Genomic DNA, 27,725 nt, shown 5'->3' on the forward strand with positions numbered 1-27,725 from the left:
GTTCACAGTAAGGGACGAGGCGCTGAGTCACTCTGTTCACTGGTTTATTGAGATTTGGGGAGCTCCTTCCCCAAGAAATACCACAGTGCAAAAGGGACGCCACCTCCCGCCCCATAGGACCATCTGTCCATCTCAACAGTCAGGGGTGCCTTCCTTCCATCAGGATTCTCACCAACTGTCCACTGGAAGAAGCTCCCCAAACCTGCCCCCATTTCTTCTCCCTCTTGCCCCAGAAAAACACAAAACCAAAGGAAGCACTCTTGGGAGAGGATGATAGTGCATGGGGGCCAAGGGTGGTCCACGAGTGGGAAGGAGAAGGCGGAGAGTGTGAGCAGAAACCGGGTGTGACAAGGAGAGGATGTGGATGGCTCCACTAAGAGTGAACTGGGGGAAAGTGCATTACAATGTGCAGAGTGGGTGCATATGGCTCCGTTGTTAGGATACAATGCTTTTAAGGTGCAAAGGGAAGAGGGTAGACGAGGCAGCACAAGGGCACACAGGGAAAACCACGGGTAACCCTGGATGTGCGCACTAGGGAAGACATGCTAGACAAACAGCCCGCGTCTACCCAAACACTCCCTCACAAGGGCACACCCGTGACCGGAGATGGGCAGCGCAGTCACGAGTGAAGGAAATACAACAGAGCACGCGGGACCACAGGAAGGGTGAAGAAAGCACAGGTGAAACGCGTGCACGCACGTGAGCCGCTGGAACGAGCTGGGAGGGGAGGACACACGCGATGCTAAGTGTGAGCCCGCGGAGCGTAGGAGCCTGTGAGCCTTGGCAAGAAGGAGTGCCCTGGAGAGGCAGAACTGAAGAAGGACAAAGCTTGTGAAAGAGTGGAGGGGCAAGTAGGTTGGAAGGAGACCAGGATGGTGAGAGACATGAGGAGGCCCTGTTGGGGCAGAAAGAGCACTTGGGAGAGATCCCTGCTGGACCAGCAGAGCACAAAGGCCAGGGAGCTGCAGGGTTGGGGTTGCCGTGGCAACGAGACAGAGGGTGTCAGAAAAGAAAAGGGACCCGTGTACATAGTGAGGCGGAGGAGCCAGTGAGTGAGAAGCTTCAAGCCGGGTACAAACTGGAGAATGAAGTAGGGATATAAAATTATATGAACTGAATGAGAGCGAACAGGGTCTGGTTCCTAGAGAACTGGAGACCCGGACGACCCCCGGGGACTCACTGCGGGGCAGGTATTTACAAGAGATGGGACTGAGTAGCGACTTCTTCCCACACGGGAGAGGGACCCCCTGCTTCCTCCCTACCCCCACCCTTCTCCTTTTTCCTCTCCCTCCCCCTACTGGCTTGTCCTCCCTCACACCCCCTTCCTCATTTGTAAAGCAGGTGGACTCGACTCCCATCACAGCTCAGCCGGTCGGGGGGCTCAGGGGGCCCCCTAGGCAGGCCCCCCGAGGGGTCTGGAGGTGTTGGAGGGTGGCGCCGGGAGCGGAGCTGCTGCCGAGACTGGAGCTGATGGCGCAGTTCAGAGACGCGCTCCTCTTTCTGGAGGAAGAAAACGATTGGGCGAGTGGGAGAAGAGGAAGTCAGGAAGGGGTGGGAGGAGGGAAAGGGAGGAAGGCAGAGAAATTGTGGGGGAGACGGAGGGGTAGACAGACAGAAGAAAGTAAAATGAGGCATCAGCGGAAGAACAAGGAGAGCCAAAAGAACACAGTGGGGCACGGGCTGAAGGAAAGAGATCAGGGAAATAAAAGGGGGGTGGGGGGGGCTTGCCCAGAGCTTCCGGTAACTGGGCACCCAGCTGGAACACCCCGCAGTCTGACACCGCGCTGGGGCGCAGTGGACACCGTGGGGGCCTGCACAGCTCCCTCTCACTGGAGAGTACCCTCAAGCCCCACACAGGCCACCCCAGCCCAGGGCCACCCCCTCGCCTCCAGCAGATAACAGCGCAGTTCGCCGTCCAGAGCCCCCTCCGTCTGCTGAGGCGACATTACCTTTCACATAAGCCCGGATCCTGGTGAACACAGATCCTGGTTCTACCGTTTCCCCTTCCCTATCCTCCTCCACTCACTCCCTGGCAGCTTCCCCCTGGGTAAATCACATGCACCTGAACCCCAATCTCGGGCTTGGCTCTCCCTCCCCACGACCTGAGACATGGGCCTCCTCCACACCTCGGCAATGATCTTCTCCAGTTCCCGGTTCTCCTTCTCCAGCAGCCGGGACTTCTCCTCCTCGTTGTTGTTAGTTGAGGACCCTGTCTTCATGGTGTCCTGTGCCTCCGACTGCCACTCCCCTCGGGTGATCAGCCTGCGCATCTGTGGGCAGGGGTTTGGGGCACAGATGGCTGAGCAGGGACTGTGTCAGCGATTGGCTGATGGTGGGTTGGAGTTGGAAGGAATAAAAATAAGGGGGACAAGCTGGGCTGGACAAGGGGTGAAGTGGGAAGAGGGGGCCAGGGAGCAGGGTCCTGGGAAGAAGGGATGGAGAGGACATGGGCAGGAGAGGGTGGGAGAACACCCAGCACCGCACCTTGGGCACGAAGAGCACAACCAGGGTGATGTAGGAGGAGAAAACTATGGCCAGAGAGGCAAAGGCGAAGGCGGCGTCCTGCTGGCTGGACAGGATCATGGTGACCGGGGCGGTGATGAGGCACAGGACCTGGGAGCAGAGCAGATCTGCGAGCTCAGACAAGAGCCAGGGTCTTCTTCCCCAGGAAGGAATCTATGAGGACAGTTTCCTGGGGGACTTTCCATTTGCAAAAGACCCAATGTTGGGATCATCCTCAACTCTAGGTTGAGAAGAATCCCAAACAGTCCCAAACCAGCACCAGCTCTAGGTCAGCCCCTCCCTCAAGGCAGGAACTCCCAGCATCTCTATAGGCACATCAGAGTCCTCGAGCATCAGTCAGTCTCTGGGCCTCCCTGGCAGGAAATCTCCATTTAGATTCCAGCCAGTGAACCTCAGACGAGTAATTTAACCAGTTTCTGCTTCCTCATTTATCTAGTGAGGATGCTATATCCACTTCTTTGGGTGATTGTATGAAGATTAATGTGTGCTTATAGACTGGAAAGTGCTTTACAAATCTGAAGCATTAAAAAACATTTTAAGACTTCCACCCAACTGATCCCAGATCTAGCCCCTGATTCTTCCCAGGCTGCCCCATCTGGGTGGCTGTGGTCAGTCCCCGGGGTCAATGCCAGGTGTCCGGGGAGCTCACCGCCACATTGTAGATGGCCATGCCCACAGCCCGGTGGTCGTTGATCTTCTCAGTGGACACACTCTTGGTCTCATAAGCCAGAAAGATACCCAGCAGCAGCAACAGCCCCTTGTAACCGTAGAAAATGCCTAGGATGGCAGGAAAGGGTCACCTGGACCACAAGACCTCCGTGCTCCATTCGTTCCCCTCCTCTCTCCACCCTTTGCCTGCTGCTGCTCCTTCTGATAGGTCCACAATGAAAAGGGGGCCTTCTCTCCAACCCGCCCCCTCTGACTTAGCCCACCCCTCCCTGTCCACTGCCCCCAGTGTCCTCCCAACTCGCCCACACCTCACTGTTTCCTCCTGGGACTAGGAGCCACGTCACACAGGAAGATGATGGTCGTGAGCAGCTGTCAGTCAGCAAGGGCCTGGGCCACACACAGTGCCTTACCCCTTTACCCTCCAGGAGGGAAGATGGCTTTCCACACTGAAGGTAGGTTTGCCATTTGTGGTCATAGATCAGAGCTATGTTAAAAAGGCCAAAGAGGGCTAAACCTCACAGCCCTAGGCTTACTCGAGGTTGCTAACCAGACGGAGATGGTGTCAGGTCTGGAGATGAAGAAGAAGCCATCCCCACTGGTCCCTCTGCAGAATACAAGCCCTGCCTCATTTCTGCTTTAGACCCTAAGCTCCTCGCAGCAAAAGACCAGATATTCCCCATTCTCAGAAAAAATTAATACAGTGACAAAGAGGAGGACATTCAAACTAGGTTGACAGAGCCCTCTGCCTCTTTTTCCAAAGACAATTCTCTCTCCAAATCTACTGTCCTGGCCCTATTCCCCTGGCCTTTGTGGCATCATGCCCCTCCTCTCTGCTGCATCCCACACACCAAGCCACGTATTCATCTTCTTGGAGCTGCAGTGCTCCAGCTGAGGCAGAATAGACACGTCAATATCTTCCTTCGGTTCCTCCTTGGCAAAAGTCTAAGGGAGAGACAAGAAAGATGGTTGCCATCGTACCCCCAACACCCCACCTCTGCTCAGTCCCTGACTCCCAACTCTGCCCCCACTTTCCTATGAGACCCTCAATTATGATGCCAAACCCCACTCTAGGTCCGGGAGCACTTTCCGGAACACCTTGAAAGTGATTGTTCCCTGATTTTTATGTTGCCTGAAAGCGTACATCCTTCTCAGATCCCCACCACTTCCTTTCTTTTGATGAATCCAGAGCCTCGAGGTAGATCTGCTGAGATGCAGGAGGCTGGAGAGCACCCACCACGGGCGCATCTCCTCCTCCAGACCACACGTAGCTCCAGAGGCTCTTCTACCAATGAGCCCCGCTCAGCCGCCTCACTGCAGGGCCTCCCAGCAAGCGGTACCTCAATGGTCCGGTGCAAGGGGTCCACAATCTGCCAGATGGCGAGGGTGACGACATCCATGCCCACCAGCAAGCCCACCGTGGCGTACAGCTTCCAGGGCTCCAGGGTCTGGGTAAACACACAGAGCACAGGTGTGTCAGGGGTTGGGGGATGTCCTCCTAGCCTCGAGAGCCTAGGCACTGGGGACCAAGGATCAGAAGCAGCTCACCTTCCTCCACTCCTTCTTTTCCTCCTTTTTCGTGAAGACTGTATGAACCCACCAGATCTTGGTGAACATGGAGCCATAGCCCAGACTAAAGCCCAGACCCAGGAGCCAGAGGCGGGCCTAAGAAAAGAGAGAGGGCCAGACAGGATAGCACGGGCAGCAGATGGGACTGCGGCCAGGACGGGTCAGGGCTGTAGGAGGGAACTGGTGATAGGAGGCAGGACGCAGCCAGGAGGGGACAGGGGGCAAAGGGGAGGGGAAAATCTCTCTACCTTTCACAAATTCCTCCCACCCATCTTCTCCTTTGCCACTAGGATGATCTTGCTTTAAAAACTCCAGGTTTTAATGGCCAGTCACTTCTGACTGTTCCCCAGTGCCTACAGGTTGCAGCCCACATACCTCTGCATGTGGCACGAGACACGGTCCCACCCACTTTCTCAGGCTCATCTCCCACCAGGCCCTCACCTACCCTACGCTACAGCCATGCTGAACCGCTCACTCACCCTTGATCTACTCTTTTTCATGTCTTTGCTACCCACATGATGTTCCATCTGCTCCAGGGGTAACCATTCTTTATTCCTCCAGCTGACAAAATCCCCTGCACACTTCAGTATTCAAATGCCACCTTTTGTGAGGCCCACACAACGACTCTGACTGGGAGCCGCTTTCTCTTTGCTCCCATATCTGATCCCCACTTCGATACCTCTTACAGGTCACTGCAGTTAATTGTCTGCCTCTCCCTCTGCATTCGGCCTCACTGGGGACAGAGAGCCTCTGAGGAACTGTAGGTGCATGTGTGTGCAAATGCCATGTGCATGGATGCTTGATGAGGACAGGCACAGGGCAGAGGAGGAAGGACTGAGGATGGGCAGGGCAAAGGCTGGGGTTCTCACCAGCAAAACAGAGCCACACAAATATCGCTGCTGAAGCCAGCCTTTTTCTGCAGCCCCAGAACCTTCCATGTACCAAGAGTCCCACAGGGCCTCCTCCCTGTGTAACAGCGGTCCCTTCCCCACAACTCTCCCTGCTGTTGGTTCAGATCCCCGCCTCCGTCCTTCCAAACCTCAACGCAGGCTCCCATGGGAAGTCCACAGTTCTTGCTCTCAGCCCCCACACCACAGACAAGCCACCATTGTCCAAGGGTTCTCTGGGCAGACCCCCTTCCTTCCTTCGATACCTCCCTCCTCTTCTCTGCAAGGCGTGCCATGGCAACCTTGGAACTGACAAGGGAGCTACAGGATGAAAAAGTCTGGAGGCACAGAAAGAAGGGAGGGAGCCAGACAGAGACCAGAGGGGTGATATCAGGAGAAGGAACAGGGACAAGGGTCAGGAAAGACAAGAAGGAAAGGCAGGGGGCTGCCCAACCCCCCCTCACCTGGCAGACGAAGGGGAACTGGCTCCTCCCGATGTGGTAACCATCCAGCCCCAGGGGGAAGACGGCAGCTAATGCCAGGGAGCAGCCCACAGCAGTCAGATTATTCAGGTTGGGCTGTGAGTTCTGGATATAACTAGGGCAGAGGCGGGAAGGGTGGGAGAAAGAGAGAACAGAATTACCCCTCCTCTCCAGGGAGGCTCAGCTCCCCAAACGGCCTGACCCCAACCTCAGGGCCGGAGACCAAGGCAGGCAGTCTGGAAGCAGACAGAGGGGCCTTGAGAGACAAAGCCAGCTGGGTCGTGGGCCAGCCAGGGGGCTGCAGAGGGCTCCTCCAGGCACAGGACCCTGCCAGCACACACTCTATTTAGAGCCCGCACTGCCTCACTCAGCCCCAAAGCCTTTTTTCAATTTTCCCATTAGCTGCTTTGGAGCAGGGATGAGAGTTATATCTGGTGTCCCGTTTTCGTTCCCAGTGGTCACTGGGAAAGCAATGGGTCAAAATGGAAACCTCAAGGGTGCACAGCCTCCGGACCTACACAGGTTTTCTTCTTTCTCCCTTCAAGCAACATGCTCATTATCTTGGAGAAGCAGACAGGACAGGGAAAACATCAGAAGAGAAACTTACCGGACGTGGGAGTTGTAGATGTTAAAGGACAGACAGACAACAGCTAGGACAATGCCCAAGCTGGAGAGAACGGAGACGGAGATAAAGAGTTTCTGTGACAGGAAGCGGAACGTCTTGATGACCAGGGTCTGGTCGGCTGGCGGAGACCCTCCTGCATGGCACGGGGAAGGGAGAGAGGAGGGGGAAGAGAAAGGAAGGAGGACAAAGGAAAAAAGGTGGGACAGGAGAAGGGGAGAAGGACAAGCTGCTGAAGGACACTCGGGGCTTAGCTCGGAGGACAGGGGGCCCGCACTGCCCTGAACAGGGGCTGCTGTGTGGGGAATTCTCATTGATGCTGGGGCTCTTGGGACGCAATCAGAAATGAGATGAGAAGATGGAGCTAGAGGCTGAGCTGTATCACCAAAGTTATAGGGGCCTTTTTGTTGTTGTTACTGGTTGCTCTTTTTGTTTTTTCTCTTTCTTGCAGCAAAGGAAAATGGAAGGGAAAGAAGGGGATACTGAGAAATAAATCTTACGAGGTCTCTTACAATTCGAATCAAAAGCTGCACAAGACAATCAAAGAATCATAAAGCTAATGTGCCTCAAAGTAGCTATTGGTCTCCTAACCTTAGGAGGCACTGAACAAAAAAAACTAACCTGTGATTTTAACCCTGGCAGGATGATACTCCCAAAGGTGTTTTGCAGTAATTATTAAAGAAGAGCTCAAACTTGCCAAAGAGTTTACAAAAAGAAAGAAAAAAAAAAAGACTAACTTCAATTTGCTTAGCTTTAAAAAAAAAAAAAAAGTGTAATTTAGGCCACGCAGCATTTATAGCAGTACAGAACACTGTCCTAAATTCAAATTAGAAAAAAAAATTCAAAACTCCAGCAGTGCGAGAACCACTCGATTTCAGCTGGGCAGGGCGGACAGCAGCTGGCTTCCATGGCTTCGCCTCCCCTCCATCCTTCAGATGCCAAGCCTTTGATCAATAGAACCTGCCTTTTGCCCACCTTGAGTATCTTTCCCATGTCCTATTATTTAACCCATCAGGCACACAAAGAATATAACTGCTTCCTTTTTCTCTTTAAAAAGCACATTTTAGCAGAAGACAATTAAATGAGGTTTTGCATCCTCTCCTACAGTTTAAGCAACCCTTTTCCTGACAAAGATGAAGAGGCAACTCTAGGCGTGAAGTGGCTGGTTCAGACACATCGAGGCACCAGAACATCTGGGAAATCCAAATGGAGTTTCCACTTCCCACCCTCTCCATCTAATCCCCAGTTACCCCAGCAATGTACTATTTTTAAGAGAGCATTGCTACCACCCCGCCTATTCCCTCTCCAGTTACACCAGTCTCCCCTACCCACAACTCAGAGGTGTTGTTCCCTTTCTCTTAACCCCAGTCCCTGGCCCATCTCCCTGGCACATTTCAACCTAATGGCACCTGCCCCTCATTCAAACACCTGACCATTTTTCTTTATTGTTCAGGAGGGGTTGAAGGATACACTTACCAATCCACTTATCCGTTTTGGACCAGGAAAGATCATCCTTGGTGCTGTCATAATAGCCGATCTTCTTGTAACTGCCACCTGGACGGAGGAGCATAGGAGTGACCACAGATGGGTGAAAAGCTCATTTCAGGCATCCTCAACTTCCCACTGCCCTAAAGTATTCCCCATGGTTGTATCGAATTCTCCCTTCACTTGAGCCCCTGAAGGATGCTTGGAAGGACCTGGGGGTGGGGAGGTCGCCTGAATCAACAATCTGACTTAAAAGCACTGTAAGGTGGATGCCAAGGCGACGCAAATAAATCAGAAAATCTTATATGTTTAAAGCCCTTCAGTGAAGAAATCTCCGCAGTATGTCTGCCGCCCATTCCACAGGCTCACACCTCTCTCAGCAAGACGTCTCTCACTGTGATTCTGGCTTCTAAATCTTTAAACATGTTTCAGCTTATTCTCCCTCTCAAGATAGACAGAATCACAGGATCTATTTTCCCAGAGGCTTTCATTTTAATTTTAGAAATTTCTCTTCCGTTGACTTGGCTTCTCATTTCTTAGACAAGTTGCATCCGCCTCTTAAAAAGCCACAAAGTGAAATTCAGTCACTGCTAAGATTTCTAGAGCTGCCCCAGTTACCATAACTTTTCCTTCTAAAGCCATTTCACACCCTCTTTGACCCTGGCTGAAGTCCATTCCCTCTTGTCCTGGTTACAAAGAAGATCTGAGAGGACGTGGGAGGTGGGGGAGAAGCAAAGAAAGAAACTTTTCACAGGAGGCCAAGAAGTAGTTCTTTTGGCCATGCTGTGAGAGGCTGAGAGTGGGGTGGAGTTGAAAAACTAATTCAGAAGTTTTGCAAACCCCTCAGTGTGCTAAGTTATAAGAAAATAGCCATCTGGAAAATCCAAACTATACGTACTGCAGAGAAGTCAGGAATAACTGCTTCCATGTCAAGGAAATGCAGTGGATCCCCTTTATAAACAGCACGTTTCCTACATTTGGCTTTTCTCGACAAGCCATGAACCACTCAACTCAAGCCACCAGAGGGAAATTTCTCAAATTAAAAGAGGGACCACTGGGGGAAGAGAGTGGCTGTTTTCAATCTGCATGCCCCTTTCAAGGACACAGCCACTGCAACTCAAAGAAACCCACTCATAGCTAAGCTTTTTATAATCATCATTATTATTTAAAAGCTTGATGAACACAATTAGAAGAGAGGGCAGCAGGTGGGGAGGCACCAGGACAATCTTTTGATGTCTCCTGATGTTCCGCTCCCAGGGGTGTCTCAGCCCGGCCCCAGCCTGTCCCCTCCTGGCCTCCCCTGACACCTCAAGGCCCTGCGCTCACCCTGCAGCTGCTCGATGAGTGTCCATGCCATCCGAGAGCCGCTGGCATCAAACACCACATGGCCCTGAGGGGGAGAAATATGTGGAGGAAGGTGAAGGGGATAAAAGCACAAGAGAAAAGAGAACATAGGGACTCTTTGAATCCTTATGTTTTTGATGTAATTGAGCCTCTGAATGAGTTCTATTTATGGCATTTGCCTGCATATAGGACACACCCCAGATGCCCATACCCTAGATTTTAGAAACATCAACCTTTTGAAAAGAAGCCTCACCCAGGAGATTTGAATGGGAAAACTCCCCAGAGAGAGCACCAGGGGGCCTGGCTTCTGGCTGTGGGACAAGAGCAAGTCATCAAATCCCTCCAGACTGCCAATCTCCCCACTTTATAAGGAATAAGATGATCATTCAGACTGCTTCCTCTTTTAAAATCCTGTGATTTTCATCTGACTCATAAATACCTGGAGTGAAACGAACTGAGAGGAGAGGTTGAAAGAAATGGAATGTACTACTTCTTTCTAGTCTTTTGTGGGGTTTTCTGATTTGGGGGTTCCTGCTTCCCTGGTCTGAGACTGCTTATTGCACAGAAGCAACTGAGAGAGACAGAACACATGTTTCCAGGAGAAGGAGCCTCCGAGAGGGCTCCCTGGGTGGGAGGACACAGGCGTGCAGGGAGGGGCTGTAACTCACAGAGACACCCTCGAAGGATGAGGAGTTCATTGCCCGGTAGATCTGGTCAGTTATGGTCTGGTTGTTGTAGTTGAAGTCTTCCAGGCGCACACCCGAACGGCCACCCCCTCCGGACGTCTTGTTCAGGGCCAGTGCCAAGGCCCAGATGGCATCAGTACGCCAGCGGTGCCTCCTGGAAGCCTCCCGTCTCCTCAGGGTGTCTTTTTAGTCGCTTGGTCAGTTTCTCCACAAACTCCTGGGACGTCTGGGGAGGAAGAACAGGAGGAAAGGATTGGCGGGGGTGGGCATCTGATTCTGGCTCTGAGACTTGGACTTGAATGGATGGTGTGTGTTCATGTCGTCACACTGAGCGTATGAACATTCAGAATCTTCAGCTGTGCCTGTGCATCTGTCTTAGATCAGAAGCTGCTAGATTAGAGCCGGGGTTGGCTGGGTCCAGCGGCTTTCGTGTGTCCGGCTGCTGGCTCAGAACTGCACACAGAGGAGTTTAATGAACAGACGCTCCGCGTAACGAATGGCAAAGGCTAGAAAGCAGAGAGAGGGCGAAGCAAAGATGTGGCTTCTCCAGGAAAGAGCTGCAGCACTGACATTCTCGCAGCCGTCAGACCTTCTCAGTAGAGCCGACGAAGGAGCTAACAGCTCCTCCAGTTCTGAGAGAGCCCAGAAAAGGTGGCACCGCAGCCTTCCTCACACTGCTCATCACCCGGGAAGACTTTTCCTCAGGGCGCTAACTTCCTGCCATCCGCAGTGCCAGCTCAGCTCACCGTCTACTGCAGGATTTTCAGAAGAGCAAGGACTGCAGCAGTACCCTCACCTCGTTTGAAGTCCACCATTCAGTCCCCATCTACACCCCTCCCAGCCCTCCAGTCTTCTCTCTCCAAGAAAGCTAAAAAGAATAATGGCTCCTTTAACGGTGTCGTGAAATGGATCAAGAAACCCAAATTTCTATACCTAGCAGTAATAGTGTTTGGCTAAATAACTGTAAGTAAATTGCTTGAATTTGGGGAAATGTCTCCCCTAACATAGAGAAAGTCACATCTGCCCTTTCTCACCTCCCAGAAACCATTCGAGGAAAGGCTCAGTGGCCACCGGTTGGCAAGGCACAGGTCATACACAGGGCACCACCCGACTTTGTTCAGATTCGGTGTGTATTGACCTACACATACTCTAATGAAGGAATGAACAATAGATAAAAATCTTTGTTCCCTGTACCCTGCTCACTTTTCTTTCTATTCAACTTTCTGGAGACACAGGGGACTGGGAAATGTAAGGACAGGCCATGTGGTGGCTGGAAACAGCCTGGGCTTTGAAGACCGGCAGGCCTGGGCTCTGCTCCCCTTGAGGACAGGACCAGGGTCTATTTCGCTCTTAGTCCTCAGCATCCAGCACTGTGCCCCGTGGTGGACAAAGAGTAAGTGTCCACTGTCTTAGAGCAGTGAAAATACTCTGTATGATACTCCAGTGGTGCATACACGTCATTATAATTTTGTCCAAACCCACAAAATGTACAACACCAAGAGCGAGCCCTCGCCTAAACTAGGGACTTTTAGTGTTACTGATATGTCAACGTAGGTTCATCAACTGTAACAACCACTCTGGTGGGGAGCGCTGATAAAGGGGGTAGCTAGGAACGAGTAGGGCAGACGTCATAATGGGGAAGCTCTGTATCTTCCTCTCAATTTTGCTGTGAACTTACACTGCTCAAAAAAAAAATTATAGTAAGTCTTTAAGAAAAATGTTCATTGGTTGGATAAATGGAAGAATGGATTCTAATTCTAACTAATCCACCTACCTACTGTATAATCTCAAATGAGTTATTAACTGCACGAGTTAGTTATTCAGCTTTAAAATGGGAATGATATTAACTACCTTGAAGAGTGTTAGTATAAGGATAAAATAACAGCATGTATAATATGCTGGGTATAAAGTAAGTTACATTTTTCCTTTGTGAATTTCCCTGTCTCTCACCTCATCCTTGTTATTAATATTCAGATCTATAATTCCAGACCAATGTTTCAAATCCTGTATCTCCAACTATCTTAAGGCATTTGTAACTATGTAGTCAATAATCTAAAATTAACAATATCTAAGACTAAGCTCTATTTTTCTTCACTCCCAACACTCCCCAGGACATGAGACTGAAACCTTAGAATCACATTAGACTCTTTAAATCACAAAGTCCCCTTAATTCTTTTGTTGAAGTGTTTCATTAATATCATCCCTCCTTACACAGAAAAATGTTATAATAATTATGATAACAATAACAATATCTAACATTTATATTGTCCCTACTATGTATCTTTTCTAAGGTACGTATATCAACTTATTTAATTCTCAAAGTATCCAATGAGGTAAACACTATTATATGCCCACTTTAGAGATACAGAAACTGAGGCACAGGAAAGTTTCACTTGCCTGAAGTTATACTGCTAGTACATGACAGAGCTGGGATTCAATCCCATTCCAGGTCCATACTCTTCCCAACTACTTACTCCACACTGCCTCTGCAGGCTGAAAGGCCTCTCTCGGCAGAGCACCAGCTTGGCAGACAGCAGCTAGGCTGAGACCTTCTGAGTAATCCTTCAGCCTCCAAGTCCATCCAACCTTCAGCTCAGAGTAAGCACTGCGTCCAAAAATCACCCAGATGGGAAAGGAATCATGTGCTCTGCATGGTGCTGTCCCCTGCCCAGATTCTCATCCTCCCCGCCGCCTCCAGGTCACCACCACTACCACTTGGCCACTGGGGGCACCACTGCCCCAACCCATGACTAAAGTTACAAAAAAAATCTTTCCCCTTTAGGTCAGTAAAGATGTTTGTAAATTTTCAAATGGAAATGTCACTAGGCAGCTTAAGGAAAATTGAACAACAACAAAAATTCCACAGCCCAGAGAAATTAGTGAATTAACCAAGTGCAGATTTATGATCTTAATTTTTTAACAGCTGTCTCTATATGTGAGACTAAATGCTCAACAGTGATCTAAAATGTGTATCCTGAGTAGCTTCGTATTTTGTCTTGTACTCAGGTTTGGTGGGACCTGTATTCCAATCAGAATTTATCCACAATCTTATCCCCAGGCAAGCTACCTCATACCTGAGCTCTCTTACAGCTCTAACCCAGAGCTATATTTCTCCAAAACCACTCTAACCCACTCTCCCATATCTGGCTCCTAAAAACTCTGTCTAAACCAAGGTTCCCCAGCGCCGCACCACTGACGTTTTGAGCAGGATTATCCTTTGTTGTGGGAGACTATCCTGTGCATTGTTGAGAAGCATTCGTGGCCTAGGTACCAGTTAGCTACCAGCTGTGGACAACCAAAACTGCCTCTACACATTGCAATCTCTGATTAAAAACCACTGTTCCTATGAAAATGAATGTATGTATGTCCATGTATGACTGAAGCACTGTGCTGTACACCAGAAACTGACACAACATTGTAAACTGACTATACTTCAATTATAAAAAAAAACACACACCACTGTTCTAATAATCCTCGAAGTGCGGTCCCCAGAGCAGTAGTACCAACATCCCCAGGGAACTTGTTGAAATGTTAATTCCCAGTCCCCACCCCAGACCCACTGAATCAGAACTTCCAAGGGAAGAGCCCAGTCGTCTGTGTACTAACCAACCTTCCAGGTGGTTCACAGAAGCTTGAGAACCACTGATCTAAATGTAAGGCCATCCTCTCAGTGTGGAGGCTCTGGGCCATAGGCTCAACTCTTGCTTCTGATCCATTTGTCTTGCTCCTATTTGATTCATCTATAACCTCTTCTCTAGTCAGTTGTTAAGACTGCTTCTACCCTCTGAAAAATCTTGGCCTCTTCTTCGAGCATTTTAGGCTACCAAACAAACCTAGTGACACCCCTAGGCCTCAAAGGCAGGCACCATCTTTCTCTAGAGACCAAGAGCCAGAAAGAGACTCGTCAACTCATCCTGCTCCAAAAGTCCAGATGCCCCCTTACACCCCCAGCCAAATCCCTGTTTCCTATCAGAGGTTCCTCTAGTTCTCTGCTACGGGGTAGAAGCCACAGTTGGCAGGTCCTAGACTCAGGGCACCAACAAGCCTTTCTGGCTTCAGTTACTGGCTCCTCTGCTTCCCTGGGTTCTCAAGGTCAACTCACCAGTCAGGTGCTCTACAGAGAAGTGACCTTGCAGAATTTTTCCACTGTATTTCTCAACCAAGATGCCTTAAACATAGAGTCCCTTGGAAATGTCCCAAGACAGTGTCCACAATCAGAGTACACACGGCAACTGACCCATCACCATCCACTGCCAGAATAAACCTTCTGAATCTCCTTTCTCCATTGCTCAAAAACTGCCATCTGCTAAACAGTGTTAGCTGATAAAGTACAAGCTTCTTAGTGAGGCTTCAAGGTTTTCCATGGGAGGTGATAGGGCAGAGCAGGTTGGAGCTGGTTTCAACTAGGATTCAATTCCAGCTTCACCACTCAGTAGCTGGTGACCTGGGATAAATCACTTAACCTCTCTGAGCCTCAATTTCCGGGTATATAAAATGGAAATGAAAAATCTACATCAGAGTGTAGCTATGAAAATCACTGAATTCAAGTATCTAAGCTCCTGGTTTGCCACCTAAAAGCAATTATCACTATAGCTTTTTAAAAATAAGATAGTCAGATGGCTTTACAACCACTCACTCGCCCTTAGCATGCTCTCCAAAGCAAGAATTCCAGACTTGGGGCTACACTTGGTATAATAAGCAGACACAAGGTTGCCCTCTCAAGCTCAGCCAAGATTCCTGTACTCTCTGTGATGTAGTGCTGAGCAAGAGGAGTCTTCCCATCGCACCACCCCCTACTCCCTGTGCCCCCCTCACCTGGAGGCTGATTCCCACATCAGAGAATGTGTCTTTTAACTTCAGGTCTGTCACTAACCAGCTGTCCGGGGCTAAATGATTTCAAAAGTCCCTTCATCTAAAATTCTGAAAGAGAATCATTTCAAAAGCATCAAGGGCCAAGCTAATTGAGTATCAATCAGGAGTGAATATTCAGCAACTCTAAAGTGCTCTGGAGTCACCAAGAAAATAAAATGCTTTTGTTTTTTCCAGGAACAGCGCTCCTGTAAAGGTATGCTTGTGGATACAGCATCTACATTATCATTAACGCCTCTCCCTCATTTGACTTCTTACCAACTGCTCCTTGTTTCTATGGTAACAGCCCTGCAACTCATCAGGGCCCACTGAACATACCACTCTCATTACTCCCCCTTTCCTGCCCAGGGAAGTCACAGCAGAGGTGGAATCCACAGGAAACACAAAACAAACAAATTCAGGGTAGACAGAGGCCCCTTGCCCCCTCTGTATCTCCAAACTCCACACCTGCTCCCCTCTCCTGAGAGGCCCCCTCAGTCCCCTCCACTGGCCCAGGTGCCAGCTTCTAAGCCCTCACGTGCTCACCATGTTGGAAATGCTGCGGGTGTTGGCAGGGTTCAGCATGACGATCTCAGTGGTGATGTGGCCCTCCACCGCCTCCGTCATCTCGTCCACTGTGCAGTTGATGGACGGGTCATAGATCTTGAACCAATTATCAGCGTACCACCCAATGAGGAACCAGACGTATTTCTTCCCAAAGAGCCGCTCCTTGTACACCTGAATGCAGACGAAGAGGAGGGCTAGGTCTTTGTTTCATTTCTCTGTCATTATCTTACTTGATACTATTTAGCCTCTTAAGATTCAAAGAAGGGCAGAGAATTGAAAAGAGACATCTACATGTTTCGGGGGAAGTAGGAAAGTCTCCTCCTCCTTCTACGTCCCCCAAACCCCACCTCTACTTCTAAGTGGTCTTTTCCAGTCAGACAGGAAAGATAGGATTCACAGGCTCCTCCAGAAACACAAAGCGATCGGAAAATGAGGCCTGGAGCAAGTGTTCTGTGTGTGAGAAGCCAAGATGTGGAGTCAGAGCCAATAGACAGGGATCTCATATTAATCCTCACCTCTGATCATTTGTTCAGAGAGGCAGAGAGGAGATCCCAGGAGACACCCAGGGCAAAGAGCCCACCCAGTGCCCCTCCCTCCTCATATTCCAACTCCACCTCACAAAAAACTTTCCGGGCTTCAGTCTCATAGAAAAGTCCCACGATGATTCGGGCATCCTGGCGCTACAGAACAGAGAGAGAATAGAGCTCCTGAGGGACGCTGGAAACGCCAGAGGGACTAAGCCAAGCGCTTTCACAGCTTTGATTTCCCGTCCCAAAGTGCTTAGTGCAGGGTTCTGCTCAATGGGTAGTGGATAAATGTCAACTGGAAGATGGAGCTCAACTTCCCCAAGAGATGCTACTGTCTTGCAGAATCAAAATTATGTGACGTGATGCTGGTACTAGCTAACACTCCGCTGGTAAGCAAATTGCAGTATGTAAATGGACCAAATCAACACATTGTATACCTTAAACTTGTACAACATTATATGTCAACTATATCTCAACACCCAAAAAAGCAAGCTTTCCCTGCCTGACTCTCCTTTCCAAACCACCACATTCTCCCTTTCCCCAGCCCGGTCCCTTCGCAGGCTAAGCCCACCACTCCCGGCCATCCCACCTTAAGGTTTTTGACAGGCACAGCTGGATCGGAGAAGAAACTCTGACGGAAAGTAATCTCGATTCCAGCTTCCTTCACTCGTTCCTCCAGGTCGTCCAGAGTCTTGGATGGAGATGAGGAACAAGTAGAAAAGGCACAGGGTGCACAATGGGGTAAAGGCTGGAGGTGTTACTGTATATTCAGAGCAAAGGAAGAGCAATTCTGAACCTTCCTTCAACAGCTCTGTCCCCGGTGGGAAGCGTTCAAAGAAAAGCATCTGGAGTCTTAAGATGTGGCTTCTGACTGGGAAGGTGCTTAGTGAGCACCCCCTGAGGGCCTGTGTCCGGGAAAGTCACCCATCGCCCCACTCCTACTCAACAGCAAAAACGGGGGAAAGGAAATCAGAGGAACCAGGAAAAGTTGAAGCAGAGTCTGGTACAGCCAGGATGATGTCAACCTCAAGAGGCAAGTGGGCAGACAGACAGAAGGATCAGAGAGTGTCCTGAGTCACTGAGAGAAGGTTGGGGGAGGATTAAAGGGCCGCTGAACATGAGTGTGAATAGAGGACCCAAAGAGTAGAGTAACAGAGAGCAGGTGGGCTTCTTTAGGTACAGAGTCAGGTATCTCCTTTCTACCCCCGGAAATCCCCCTCCCTGCCCCCTTGTAGGTGCGCATCTTGCTGGCAGAGTCAGTTACCAGGCCATGTATGTGCACTTGTCTGCCTCCCTCTCTCCCCTCTCTCTCCTTCTCTCCTCCCTCTCTGTACCCTCTGTTCCCATCACACACACATCGCCCCCTTGAGTGCCCTTGGAGTCTACCACTGCCCTAGGTTCTTATCTCATAGTCTTTCCCTTATTTTGCCTCAACTTTGGAGTGAACCTACTTTAACAGAACTGGATCATTTGGGGTCTATCTGTCTCAGGAACAGAGCATCAAAGCAGGAAAAAAAAAATCCTAAAACCAAAAAGTTGGAAAGGGTCCTGGAAACTCAACTCTTTCACTCCACTGGCTACAGGAAGAACATGCAGTTTAACCCACTCGGAATGCCTCTTTTAATAAAGAATCAAGGCTTTTGCCCCCAGATGAATTCCATGTCCCATCTCTCTGCCCTGGGATTTGAGCGAAGGCCCCCTTCACCCTGTCCCTGCTCACCGAGGTGAAGACCTCAGTGGTCTGCTGAATGGTGGCGATCTTCTTCCAGCCCCACTTTTCGAAGAGTTTCACCCGCGTGGGATTGTGGAGTGTGGCTGACGGATGAGTTCGGAAGAAGGTAGGAAAGCGTTGCCGGTTTGACAGGGCTGGTGAGCTGGAGCCATAGGAAAGCTAAGAGAATAGGGACAGGCAGAGGGTGGTCATCACAGCCTCGCTAACGGCTCCTTCAACCCTTCCCCGCCTCTGGGCTCCTCTCCCTCACCCTCTCCAGCTGCCCTACTTCTCTGCCCAGGGCAGAGTGAGCCTCAGAAGCCCACACACCCCTCACCAACACGGTTCTCTTTCACTGATGCGACTTCCGTTCCTTCCGATGGGGAGCAAGGTCAGCTGCAGCCCCACCAGGCCACTGGTGCTAAGAGCCCAACTAGCTCGGGTCTGCGAAGGACTCTGAATCTTGGAAGCGGTCCTCTTAAATACAAGCCCGCAGTACACACTCTCTTTAGGACAGCCCACCAGGGGCCAGCCCCACCTTCTGACCCCACGCACACTCACCACAATGAGGTTCCACATCCTGGCAGCCTCAGCCACGAGCGTGGAGACGGAGCTGCAGCCGGGCATGAGGATGATCTTGATAGGGTCGTTGTAGAGCAGCTCGTACAGGTACTTGGTGGCTTGGCCTGGGTCACACTGAACGAGGACGAGGACGGAGGGGAAGGAGGACGGAGCTCTCCCAGGGCTCCTCCCCTCCCTGCATGTCTTACTCTTTTCTTTTTCTCCAACCACCTGGTTACTTCCCCAACTATCCATCCCTCTGCTGAAACCTTTTTGTCATGATCACCATGTCTTCTTCCTGAGTCTCCTTTCCCCTCATTTTTGAAACACACTTCACTGTCTTGCACCTGGCGCCTTACCCACCCCCTCCTCTGCATCCCCTCCATCAGTATGAATGCAAACACTGCCTTCCCTCCTCCCAGTACATCCCCTAGCCCACCTTCCCTCCACCACCCCTCCCCCGACCCATGTTTCTATGCTTCAAACATCTGTGAGTAGCAAAGAGTCTGCAGGAATATGAATACATTTTCCCCAAGTCCCCAGGCAGCTTCCTTAAAGCCAGATTACGAAGAGTCCTCCCTCACCTCTGCACATTCCCTCTCCTCACCTGCCTTTTCTTCCTCCCTCTTCTCTTTTCAGGGCTAGAGATAAATAAACAGGAGAGAATAGGGACAAGGCCGCCAGGGGGTCCTGGTTCAGTGATCCTTGCCCTCCTGCTGCGCCCTGACATTTGACAGGTCCATTAGGTAAAAAGACACTGGGGGTGGGCGGAAGGGGCGGGGGAGAAACAAGATGAGAGGAGAGCTGGAGAGAATAAATAGAATGGGATGCTCAAGAAATCAGATGCTTTTAGGGGTGCCTGAAAGAGAGGGAAAGTAAACAATGCAGACAGCTTGAGAGTGGAAAGGCGTAATGGGAGGAGGGGAGTGGGGGGAGGGAGAGCCAGCCACGGGGCCCCCACTGCCTTTTCCCCTCCTGCTGAAACATGACATTTCAGAAGCTGCTGGAGCCCCAGAGGAAGTGGGGAAGAAATGGAAGCCAGTGGGGAGCCCGGGCAGAGGAGCCAGACAGGAGACACAGGGGATTGGGGAGGGTGATAGGGGGGCACAAATCAAAGGAAATAAAGAAGGCCCCCTAGAGTCTGCTCACTTCCCACTGAGGCCTGACATTTGGGACACGGTGGGAAGTTGGAGAAGGGGGAGCCAGGGGAGGCTGGACCAAAGAACCAGCTCTCGGCTGCCCACCCATCCCAATCCCTGCTGAGGGCAATGCTCAGTGTCTGCTTAACTGCGTGGTTTGAAGGTTCTGCATCTCTCCCACTTGGGCATCTTTGTGTATCTTTACCATTCTCACGTTCCCACCCTCCCGCTCTCTCCCTGCATCTATCACTTCAGATCCTGCCCCCAGCTTCTCCCATGGACCCTCAGTGCCCCCTCCCTTTCTTGTCTGAAGATAAGGTTAATTGGAACAATGAGGACATATAAGAACATGTAAGATACAGACTGACAATGTACGCCACCACATTGTGGTGTCTCTTCTGTTTCTTCCTTCCTTCCCTGACTTCTCTTACATCCTTTTCCCCCTTCCACACCCTACTCAACACTGCATGTTCCCTCTGCCACGTGATTCTCACCCCCTCCCCAATAGACTTCCTCTGTCCTCCCTCTCCTCTGCTCTGCAAGGATCCGGAAACGACACATTCCAGTTCGTCTGCTTTTCCATCTCCCCTTCGCTGTCTCTGCTATTTTCTCCTCCATCTCCCTTCTCTCAGGTCCCCATCTGCTCCCCAACACCTCCAGGGAATCACCTGTCATGGTGGATGAGTTTGAGCTCACACACAGGGCTCCCTAACTCCCTGCGATCCCCTGTCATAAAGCCTGCATCCCTGCCTCCCTGCCTTTCTCCCCGGATGCCCACCCCATAGCCAATTATTTCTCTTGTTCTACTAAGCTTGACTCCTCCATCAGAGCTGACCCTCTTTCTCTTCCTGCCTCTCCTAACATCTAATTTTTTCCCTGTGCCCTGCTGCTCTTCCCATAGGCATCCTGGGTTTAGCGAAACAGGACTTTAATTGGTAAAGATGCAGATACTTGGGACTCATCCCTGAGTTAGAATCTGTATGTATTTTTAACACACTTCTGGTGATTCTTAGGAACACTGAAGTTTGAGAATCACTGTGAAAGGGTCAAAAGGGATTTGAAGGTCCCTCTCCGAGTTCCTCAGAGTCCTTGTGCCTTCTTTTCCCCAAGCACCCTAATTTCAACCCCACTTCTGCCCCTTCTTCTCTCACATTCCTATTTCCAAGTGTAGAATTTTTCCACTGTTCTAAAGAGTGAACATAAAGCCCCAGTCCACCCTGGGTGTAAGATCACCAAGTCCTCGCCTCTGTACTAAACCTTCATGCTCCCCAATCCCTCAAGTCTGTAGGGCCACCTGTCAGAAGATAAGTTTGAGGCCCCAAATGTCCTTCCTTCCCTGTGCCACATTCTCCCCTATACTCCCAGGCATTCATGTAGGGGATGGGGTGGGAAAGGAATCTTGTAAGACTATCCCCTACTACCTCTGGACCCAAATTTTCTTACCTTTCCCCCCCCTTCCTTGCCTCCCTAACCCCACTTCCCTTTCCTTTCTCACATTTTAGAGGCCACAACAAAAGCCAACTACCACAGTATACCCCAGGATCTCTCACTGTCCTCACCACTCCTTCTAGTCTCCCTTCCCTACTGCCATTCTTTCCTGTTCTGTCTTCCCTGTATCCAGACTCCTCTCCATCCACATGCTCTTGTGGGGGCTCCTCTGTGGACCTCACATCACATTCATTTTCCTAGTGCCTCTGCCCATCTCTTGACCACTAGCCTTCTCCAACCACAGTATGCCTTATAGTCCCACATTCCAGGAATCCTCCACAGGGTTGGGGGTGAAGGGATGAGGAGTCAGGGAGGGCTAACAGCCACCCTGCTGTTTGTTGTGATAAATAAACTAGAGCTCTCAAGTCTCTCAAAATTTTCCTCACTGGGTCCCTCTTCCTTCCAGCTCCAACCTGCTGCCAAGATTTACCTTGTTACCATGGTAAATGTAAACCCCTGATCCAGCCGCCCGCCTGGTTCCCTCCATCCCCCAACCCACCCAACCCAGGGTTAGTTTACTCCCTGAAAGAACAGGATCGTCTGGTACCCTAAGCCCACTGACAATTTCTCCAACCTTCCACTCCGACACGGGTGGTTTCAAGGATCTCCGGGAGCAGAAGGGTCTGCCTTGCAGCGTGATTAACCACCTTGAACCTCTAGACCCTCATCTTGAACCTCCAGCCCCTGCGACTCTCCCCAAGACCCCCGCACCTCCAGCCTGTCTCCCGCTAGCCACACATGGGAGGGGTCAGCCTGGCAATCCCAGAGCGACTCAGACTAAGGCACGTGCAGCTGGCCCCCTGACCCGCAAGCCCTCACCTCCCACCCACTCCCGAGTCCGGGGCTACCTTGCTGTCGTGGTGGATGAGCTTGAGCTCATAGTCCGGCAGGATGTCCCTGCGGCTATTCACGTCCTCGAGCGCCATCTCGACCGCGGGCTGGCAGGCCTGGCCCCCCGGCCAGCCCCCGCTCATGGGAAACAGCGCCCCGATGTACACTGCGCGCCGTTCTGAGGAGGGGTGCGGGGGGACCCGCGGGTGAGGCCGCGGGAGATGAGGGGAGTGGGAGGCCCACACCGGAGCCACCCCCGCCGCCATCACCACCAGGAGCAGCTGGGGCCACCCCACCCAGGGAGAGGGGGCCCCCGGACCCATGGCAGGGGCGGGGGTAGCTGCTTGGGGAGGAGGAGGAGCTCAGGGGGGACACTTTTTCTGGGGAGGGTTGCTGAGGGGATGTCGGAGAGGCGCCTCCATCCCTGGTTTTGTGCGGAGGAGGGGAATAGGGCCTCGGGGAAGCAGGGAAGCCTGGCTTCCTACGGCCCCCACGGCTTTCGCTCCCGCCACCGCCACCGCCACCGCGGACTCTCCTCGCGGACTGACTGACCGACCGAGGGGAGGAGGAGGAGGAGGGAGATGAAGGGCTGGGAGGGGGCTCTGACGTCACGGGCGGCGCGCGGCAGTGGGGGTGGGGGGGCAGCGTTAGGGAGGGAGGAAGGGGGCGGGGATGAAGGCCAGCGCTTCTGTGGGAACTACCCTCCGAGGGGAGGGGAGGAGAGGGAGGATGCGACCCCTAGGGTGAAAGGGATGGACAAGAAAGGGAGGAGTCCCACCTAAGGGGAATCTAGGGGAGGAGGAAAGAGGGGAAGGGGCGTGCCAGGAGGGCGGGGTGGGCGGAGGGAGGCCGAAGCAATGAGCAGCGAGTGATGGAGAAGGGAAAGACGAGAGTGGGACGCAAGAGAAAAGGGCTGGAGCCTGAGTGTCTTAATGGGGGTGTGAATAGATGGGGTGAGGGACTGAGGGTGCTGACGGAGAGGGTGAGGGGAACAGTTTTGGAGAGAGAGAGTTGGGTGGAGAAGATGCAGGGCTGAGCCAAAGAGGGGTGATGGGGAGAGAGACGGGAACACGGGGCTGGGAGGACAGAGGCTGAGAAGGAACTGAGATAAAAGAGAAGGGAAAGGGCGCAGGGAAGGAAAGGATGTGGGGAGGATCTGAAGGAGGGAGAGTGAGGCCTGAGCTGATGGAGTCGACAGGTGAAATCCTAGGGCGAGGGCAGGCAGGAAAAGGTTCCAGAGAAGGTCGGAAGGAACCCCACAGGGGAAGACGGGGTGGAAGCTCAGGGTCTCCCAGCACCCTGCCGCCCCCTGCTGGGGCTCTGCCATTTGGCAGAAGCAGAGTCTGGAAGGAGGCGGAGCCGAGGAGAGTGCAGCCAAGCAGGGAGATGGGAGGGACCGCAGCCTCGCAGAAAACCGAGACAGGAGGCTGGAAACAGGTAGGGAATGAAAGGGCTGGCCGCGTACTGGGGTGGGGGTGCGGGGGAAGGCGGGGAGGACGAGAACCCATAGCCTGGGGACAGAATCCCTGGGGGAGGAGGGTGAAGAGTAAGGGGAAGGGGCTTGCAGTGCACGCGAGAAGGGTTTCCGATCTCACCTGAGTGTGGCGTTCGATTCACTGGCAGCAGGAAAGACGGGGATCAGAGAAGAGTTACCAGTGGCGCCCAGCTTCCCAGGCCTGATCCCCAGCCCCCTCCCACACCTGTCCATGCCGAAGAAGACGAGGGGGAGCAGAAGCCTGCGTTTCTGAGGGGAGGGTGCCTGGGGATAAGAGCAAGGTGGGGCTGTTTGTCAGGACTTGTTGGTTTTCTTCTTTGATTTTTTCATAGGACAACAGAATTTGAGACAGGAGGGCCAACAGCTAAGACATGGGCAGAAATTGCTCTCATTGAATCTAGATAGTATAAAATCGGGGGTCTCTCTTTAAGAGAAAAAAACTACAAAGGCGTTGGTTTTAAGCTGTTGAAATAGCTTACTTTTGCAATGTTTACAAAAACCTATGACCATGTGAACACATTATTAGAACCCTCTATGTTATTAGAGCACAGGAAGAGGCCTCTGTAAATAAAGAACCTTGGGGCTTAAATTTCATTAGCTTCATAGTGAATCCCTCCCCTCTCACCGCGGGACTTGCACTTGCCAGAATGGAATGGTAAACTACAAGCAGAATAATTAAGTGAAGTGAGGAAAGCCAGGTCCAGGGATCTTGAAAGAGTTTACAGGGGTAGAGGAAGCAGGAGCTATGCCTGCATCCCAGGAGAGAAGGCTGCAGAGGGAGAATGTGGGTGCCCAGGGGGAAGTCTGCAGAACTAGATGGTCAAAAAAGGTGGTGGACACATGTCAGAGTCCCTTGGGGAATGATGGAGGTTTTCTGGGAAGTCTAGAAAAGGACTGTCCTCTTCCCAACCTATCCCTGGACTGTCCTTAATACTCTGATAGTCCTGCCTCCACGTTCATGTCTTTTTACTTTTTACCCTGGTAATTTTCCATCCCGGATATTCTTTCCAGTCTTACCAATTTTTCTAAATGTGACATGTGATTTATTTCTGAGTCTTTACAATAATTCAAGTATATGATGAGTGGAGAGGAATCAATTTTAGGAGAGGGTTATGCATAGAAAATTCTAAGTTTAGACAAAGGAACTCAGGCTGGGGGAAACTGGAATATTCAAACCTTAAGAAGGGTGATGGAGGGTGAGATTCGTAAAGGAAAAGAGAAAACGTGAGACCCAAGAATTGGGAGCAGGGGGGAGATGTTAAAAAGAGAAAGGTAAAGAAGCCCCCAACATAGGTAAAGTGGAAACGAGGGGTGGGGGGGAGCAGCAGGAGGACGTTTGAGGCAGGTGGATGGAGGAAAGAGTTGGGCATTCACCTCTGCCTCCCCAAAGTCCCCCCATTTTGTATAGTATCCTGTTCCCCACCCCATCCATTCCCACCCCACTCCCATCCTCTCACAAGCATCCTCATCAGCTGCATGCAGGCAGCTGTTCCCCTCACCCTGGCAGTGGGGCTTGGGGGTGCTCCACTGGCCCTGACTACAGATGCTCCGGGAGCTGCCCACCAGATGGAAGTCGGGGTCACACCGGAAATCCACCCGGGCTCCGTCCAGAGCTGGGAGGTCCCCACCCGTCAGGAAAACCTTCCCACTTTCCAGGGTCAAATAAGACTTGGAGCAGATTCGGACTGTGGAAACAGGAAAATAAAGAGAGAAGCGAGTTGGAGAAGCCTTCTGCCCCTTAGAGAGCAGGGAGGGGGCTCCGATCTGAGTTTGGGTCCACAAGCATCCTACTCTGCAGGAAATCAGATGTAAACATGATTCACTTCTCTAGTTTCCACTCCCCCCTTAGCCCTGTAAGCATCCACACGGGAAAAAAAAGGAAAAAGGAAAAAGCATTTCCATCATCAGAACCCAAGATGGAGCTATAAGCACATAAAATGGGATCTCTTCAAAGTCAGCTACAGTGGGTGGTTCTCTGGCTTTGAGATGTGTGGCTGTATGTAACTTTAGATGCACAATCAGATTTGCCTTATTATAGTTGGCTTTTATACTCAGGATAAACTGGGTTTTATTTGGGGGGTGTATGGTCTCTGCATTGGAGACAGGTATTCAAAAATGTGATGAAACTATTTTAGAATGTTTTTGCCTCATCTGCCACGAATAATCCTCAAAGAGATGAACTCACAAGATGAATAACCAAGTTATTTTCCCAAATGGTCAGTGGCCTCATGAAGGGAGGATGAAATGAAATGTGCAGGCTGCTAACCTTACTGCCTCCAACTGCACACAGCAAAGTCCCTCTTACATAGTAGTCGTTTAGTAAATGTACTTGTGAGTTTGGTTACGCTGGGTTTAAAATGCTGACTTGCCAGCAACAATCCTAAGTTTGAGGCAGCAAGAATTGGCTTGAAGAGGGGAGAGGCTTTGTGAGGCTACTCACCACAGCGGCTGGGTGTGTCCATGTCTGTCCAGGAGCCGTTGGCCAGGCACTTTCGGACCTTGGGCCCCACCACCTCGCGCTCGCCCCGGCACACATACTCAATCTCATAGTCCACAGGAAGGAAGTTGATAGCCTTCACTTGGTCCCGAGTCAGGCCCCGGTACCTGATGCCCCCTTCCCAGGGTGGGTGTATGATCTGGCAACCTGAAGGGTGAGTCCAGGGAGAGGCGTAAAGAGAAGGATGGTGGCGGAAAATGAAAAGGCAGTCAGCAGCGGGAGACAGGGGAGCTCAGGGCGTGGTCAATGGGCAGGTAGAGGACAGAGGGGATGGGATGAGGTGCGAGAGGGTGGGAGTGGGGATGGGTACAGAACCCTGGGCTAAAGGACACAGCATAGGGAGCCAGAGCTAGGGCTAATCAGAGAGCCCACAAGTGGAAAGGGAAGAGTGCTGGTTGGGGTAATGGAGAAAAGTAATTAAAGTGTGAAAGGGTATGATACGCGGGTGAGTTTGGTAAGAGAGGACAAAGGAGAATCGGAGTTGAACTAGGATGAGAGGTGAAGGGGGGTCTTATAAGGCCACCTGGACAGCAATGTGGGGCCAAGAAAACAGCAGAACAAAGGTAGCAATGTGGGGCCAGGAAAAAGGGGTGGGGTTGAGGAAATGATGCGGGGTCACAGAAAGGTGGCCTGGTGTAGTGATGGGGGCAGAGAAAAGGCGTGCTGGGTAATAATGTGGGGTGAGAGAAAGGAGGTCAGGAGTAGTAAAGTGGGGCTGAGCAGACGGCGTTGCCAGGCCGGGATGCTATGTCGGGCTGACGGGATAGGAGACGGGGTGCACGAAAAGGGGAGCGGGGTGGAGGGGTGCCCGAGGTCGCGGGAGAAGGGTGCACCTTCGGAGGTGGCGTTGGGGGTCTGCGCCCCGCCCGCGCCCGGGGGGCGGAGGAAGAGCGGCGCCAGCAGCGACAGCAACAGCAGCAGCATCTGAGTGAGAGGCGGCCGTGAGGACCGGACCGAGCCCGGCCGGCGCCGGCTCGGACCCAGCAGGCGGCCCGGCCTCCCTCCGGTGGCCTCCAAGGCTCCGACCCGGCTCAGCCCGGGGACCGGGAGAGCGCCCCGCGGAGGAGGCGGGGGCGGAGCCCGGAGCGGGGTGGGGGGAGAGGAGGAGAGAAAGCCAGTCCCCACCCTCCTCCTGCCTCCCTCGGCCCCTCCACCCTCCCGGGACTCCACCTCTCACCACCTCCTCTACCCCGGCCCCCACGCCTCGCCCGAGCCCGGCATCCCCACGCTCCCCGGATCGGCCGCCTCGCCGCTCCCGGGTGCCGTCCCCACCGCCCCACCTCTCCCCCAGCCCCGCGGTCCCCGCCTCGGCCCTCCCCGCGTACCCCTCTCCGAGCCCCGCTCCCCCGGGGCCCTAGCTCTTACCTCGGCGCGCCGGCCCGGCTCCCCGGCTCTCCCGGGCCTCAAGGCCCCAGGCCCGGCCGCTCCTCCCCACTCCCCCCCTCCTCTCTCCTCCACCTTTCCCCTCCTCCCGTCCCTCCTCCCGGCGAATCCGGGCTCCAGCCCGGCAAGGGTGTCTCCCTCCTCTCTCGCTTCCCCTAAACCCCACCCCCGTCTCTCCTTCCCCGGGGCGGCGGTGGCCGCGGGAGCGGGGAGCCGGGAGGGAAGGAGGCGGCGCCGGGGACCGGGGAAAGCTCCTGGGCGGAGGGAAGGAGGAGGGTGCGGGAGGAGATGGGGCGGGGGCAAGCGGGGGGGGGGGCTGGGAGGGGGCACCTCCCACAACCCGAGCCCCGGGAGCCACCCCGGATCCCGGCCCCGCCCTGGACCGCCCACAGCGCGGGGTGGGGGGGCTGGGGG

The 27,725-nt window shown here is 52.4% G+C and overlaps 1 protein-coding gene across 1 annotated transcript; it reads right to left on the reverse strand.

The window, feature by feature from the left end:
• Positions 1–27: 27 nt before the first annotated feature.
• Positions 28–27,466, reverse strand: GABBR1 (gamma-aminobutyric acid type B receptor subunit 1). Its single transcript, XM_032462629.1, is given in 23 exon segments — positions 28–1,500; positions 2,127–2,270; positions 2,485–2,613; positions 3,173–3,300; positions 4,041–4,134; positions 4,530–4,637; positions 4,738–4,854; positions 6,110–6,242; positions 6,735–6,885; positions 8,226–8,303; positions 9,561–9,624; positions 10,247–10,399; positions 10,401–10,490; positions 15,659–15,850; positions 16,294–16,359; positions 16,796–16,897; positions 17,927–18,097; positions 18,479–18,613; positions 21,954–22,114; positions 24,931–25,116; positions 25,872–26,075; positions 26,762–26,852; positions 27,294–27,466. Coding segments are annotated over 22 exon segments (2,871 nt in total). The 5' UTR covers positions 27,294–27,466; the 3' UTR covers positions 28–1,326.
• Between the last annotated feature and the right edge of the window lie 259 nt (positions 27,467–27,725).

This window comes from Camelus ferus, chromosome 20 (genome assembly GCF_009834535.1).
Source record: "Camelus ferus isolate YT-003-E chromosome 20, BCGSAC_Cfer_1.0, whole genome shotgun sequence".
Taxonomy (NCBI): Eukaryota; Metazoa; Chordata; class Mammalia; order Artiodactyla; family Camelidae; genus Camelus; species Camelus ferus.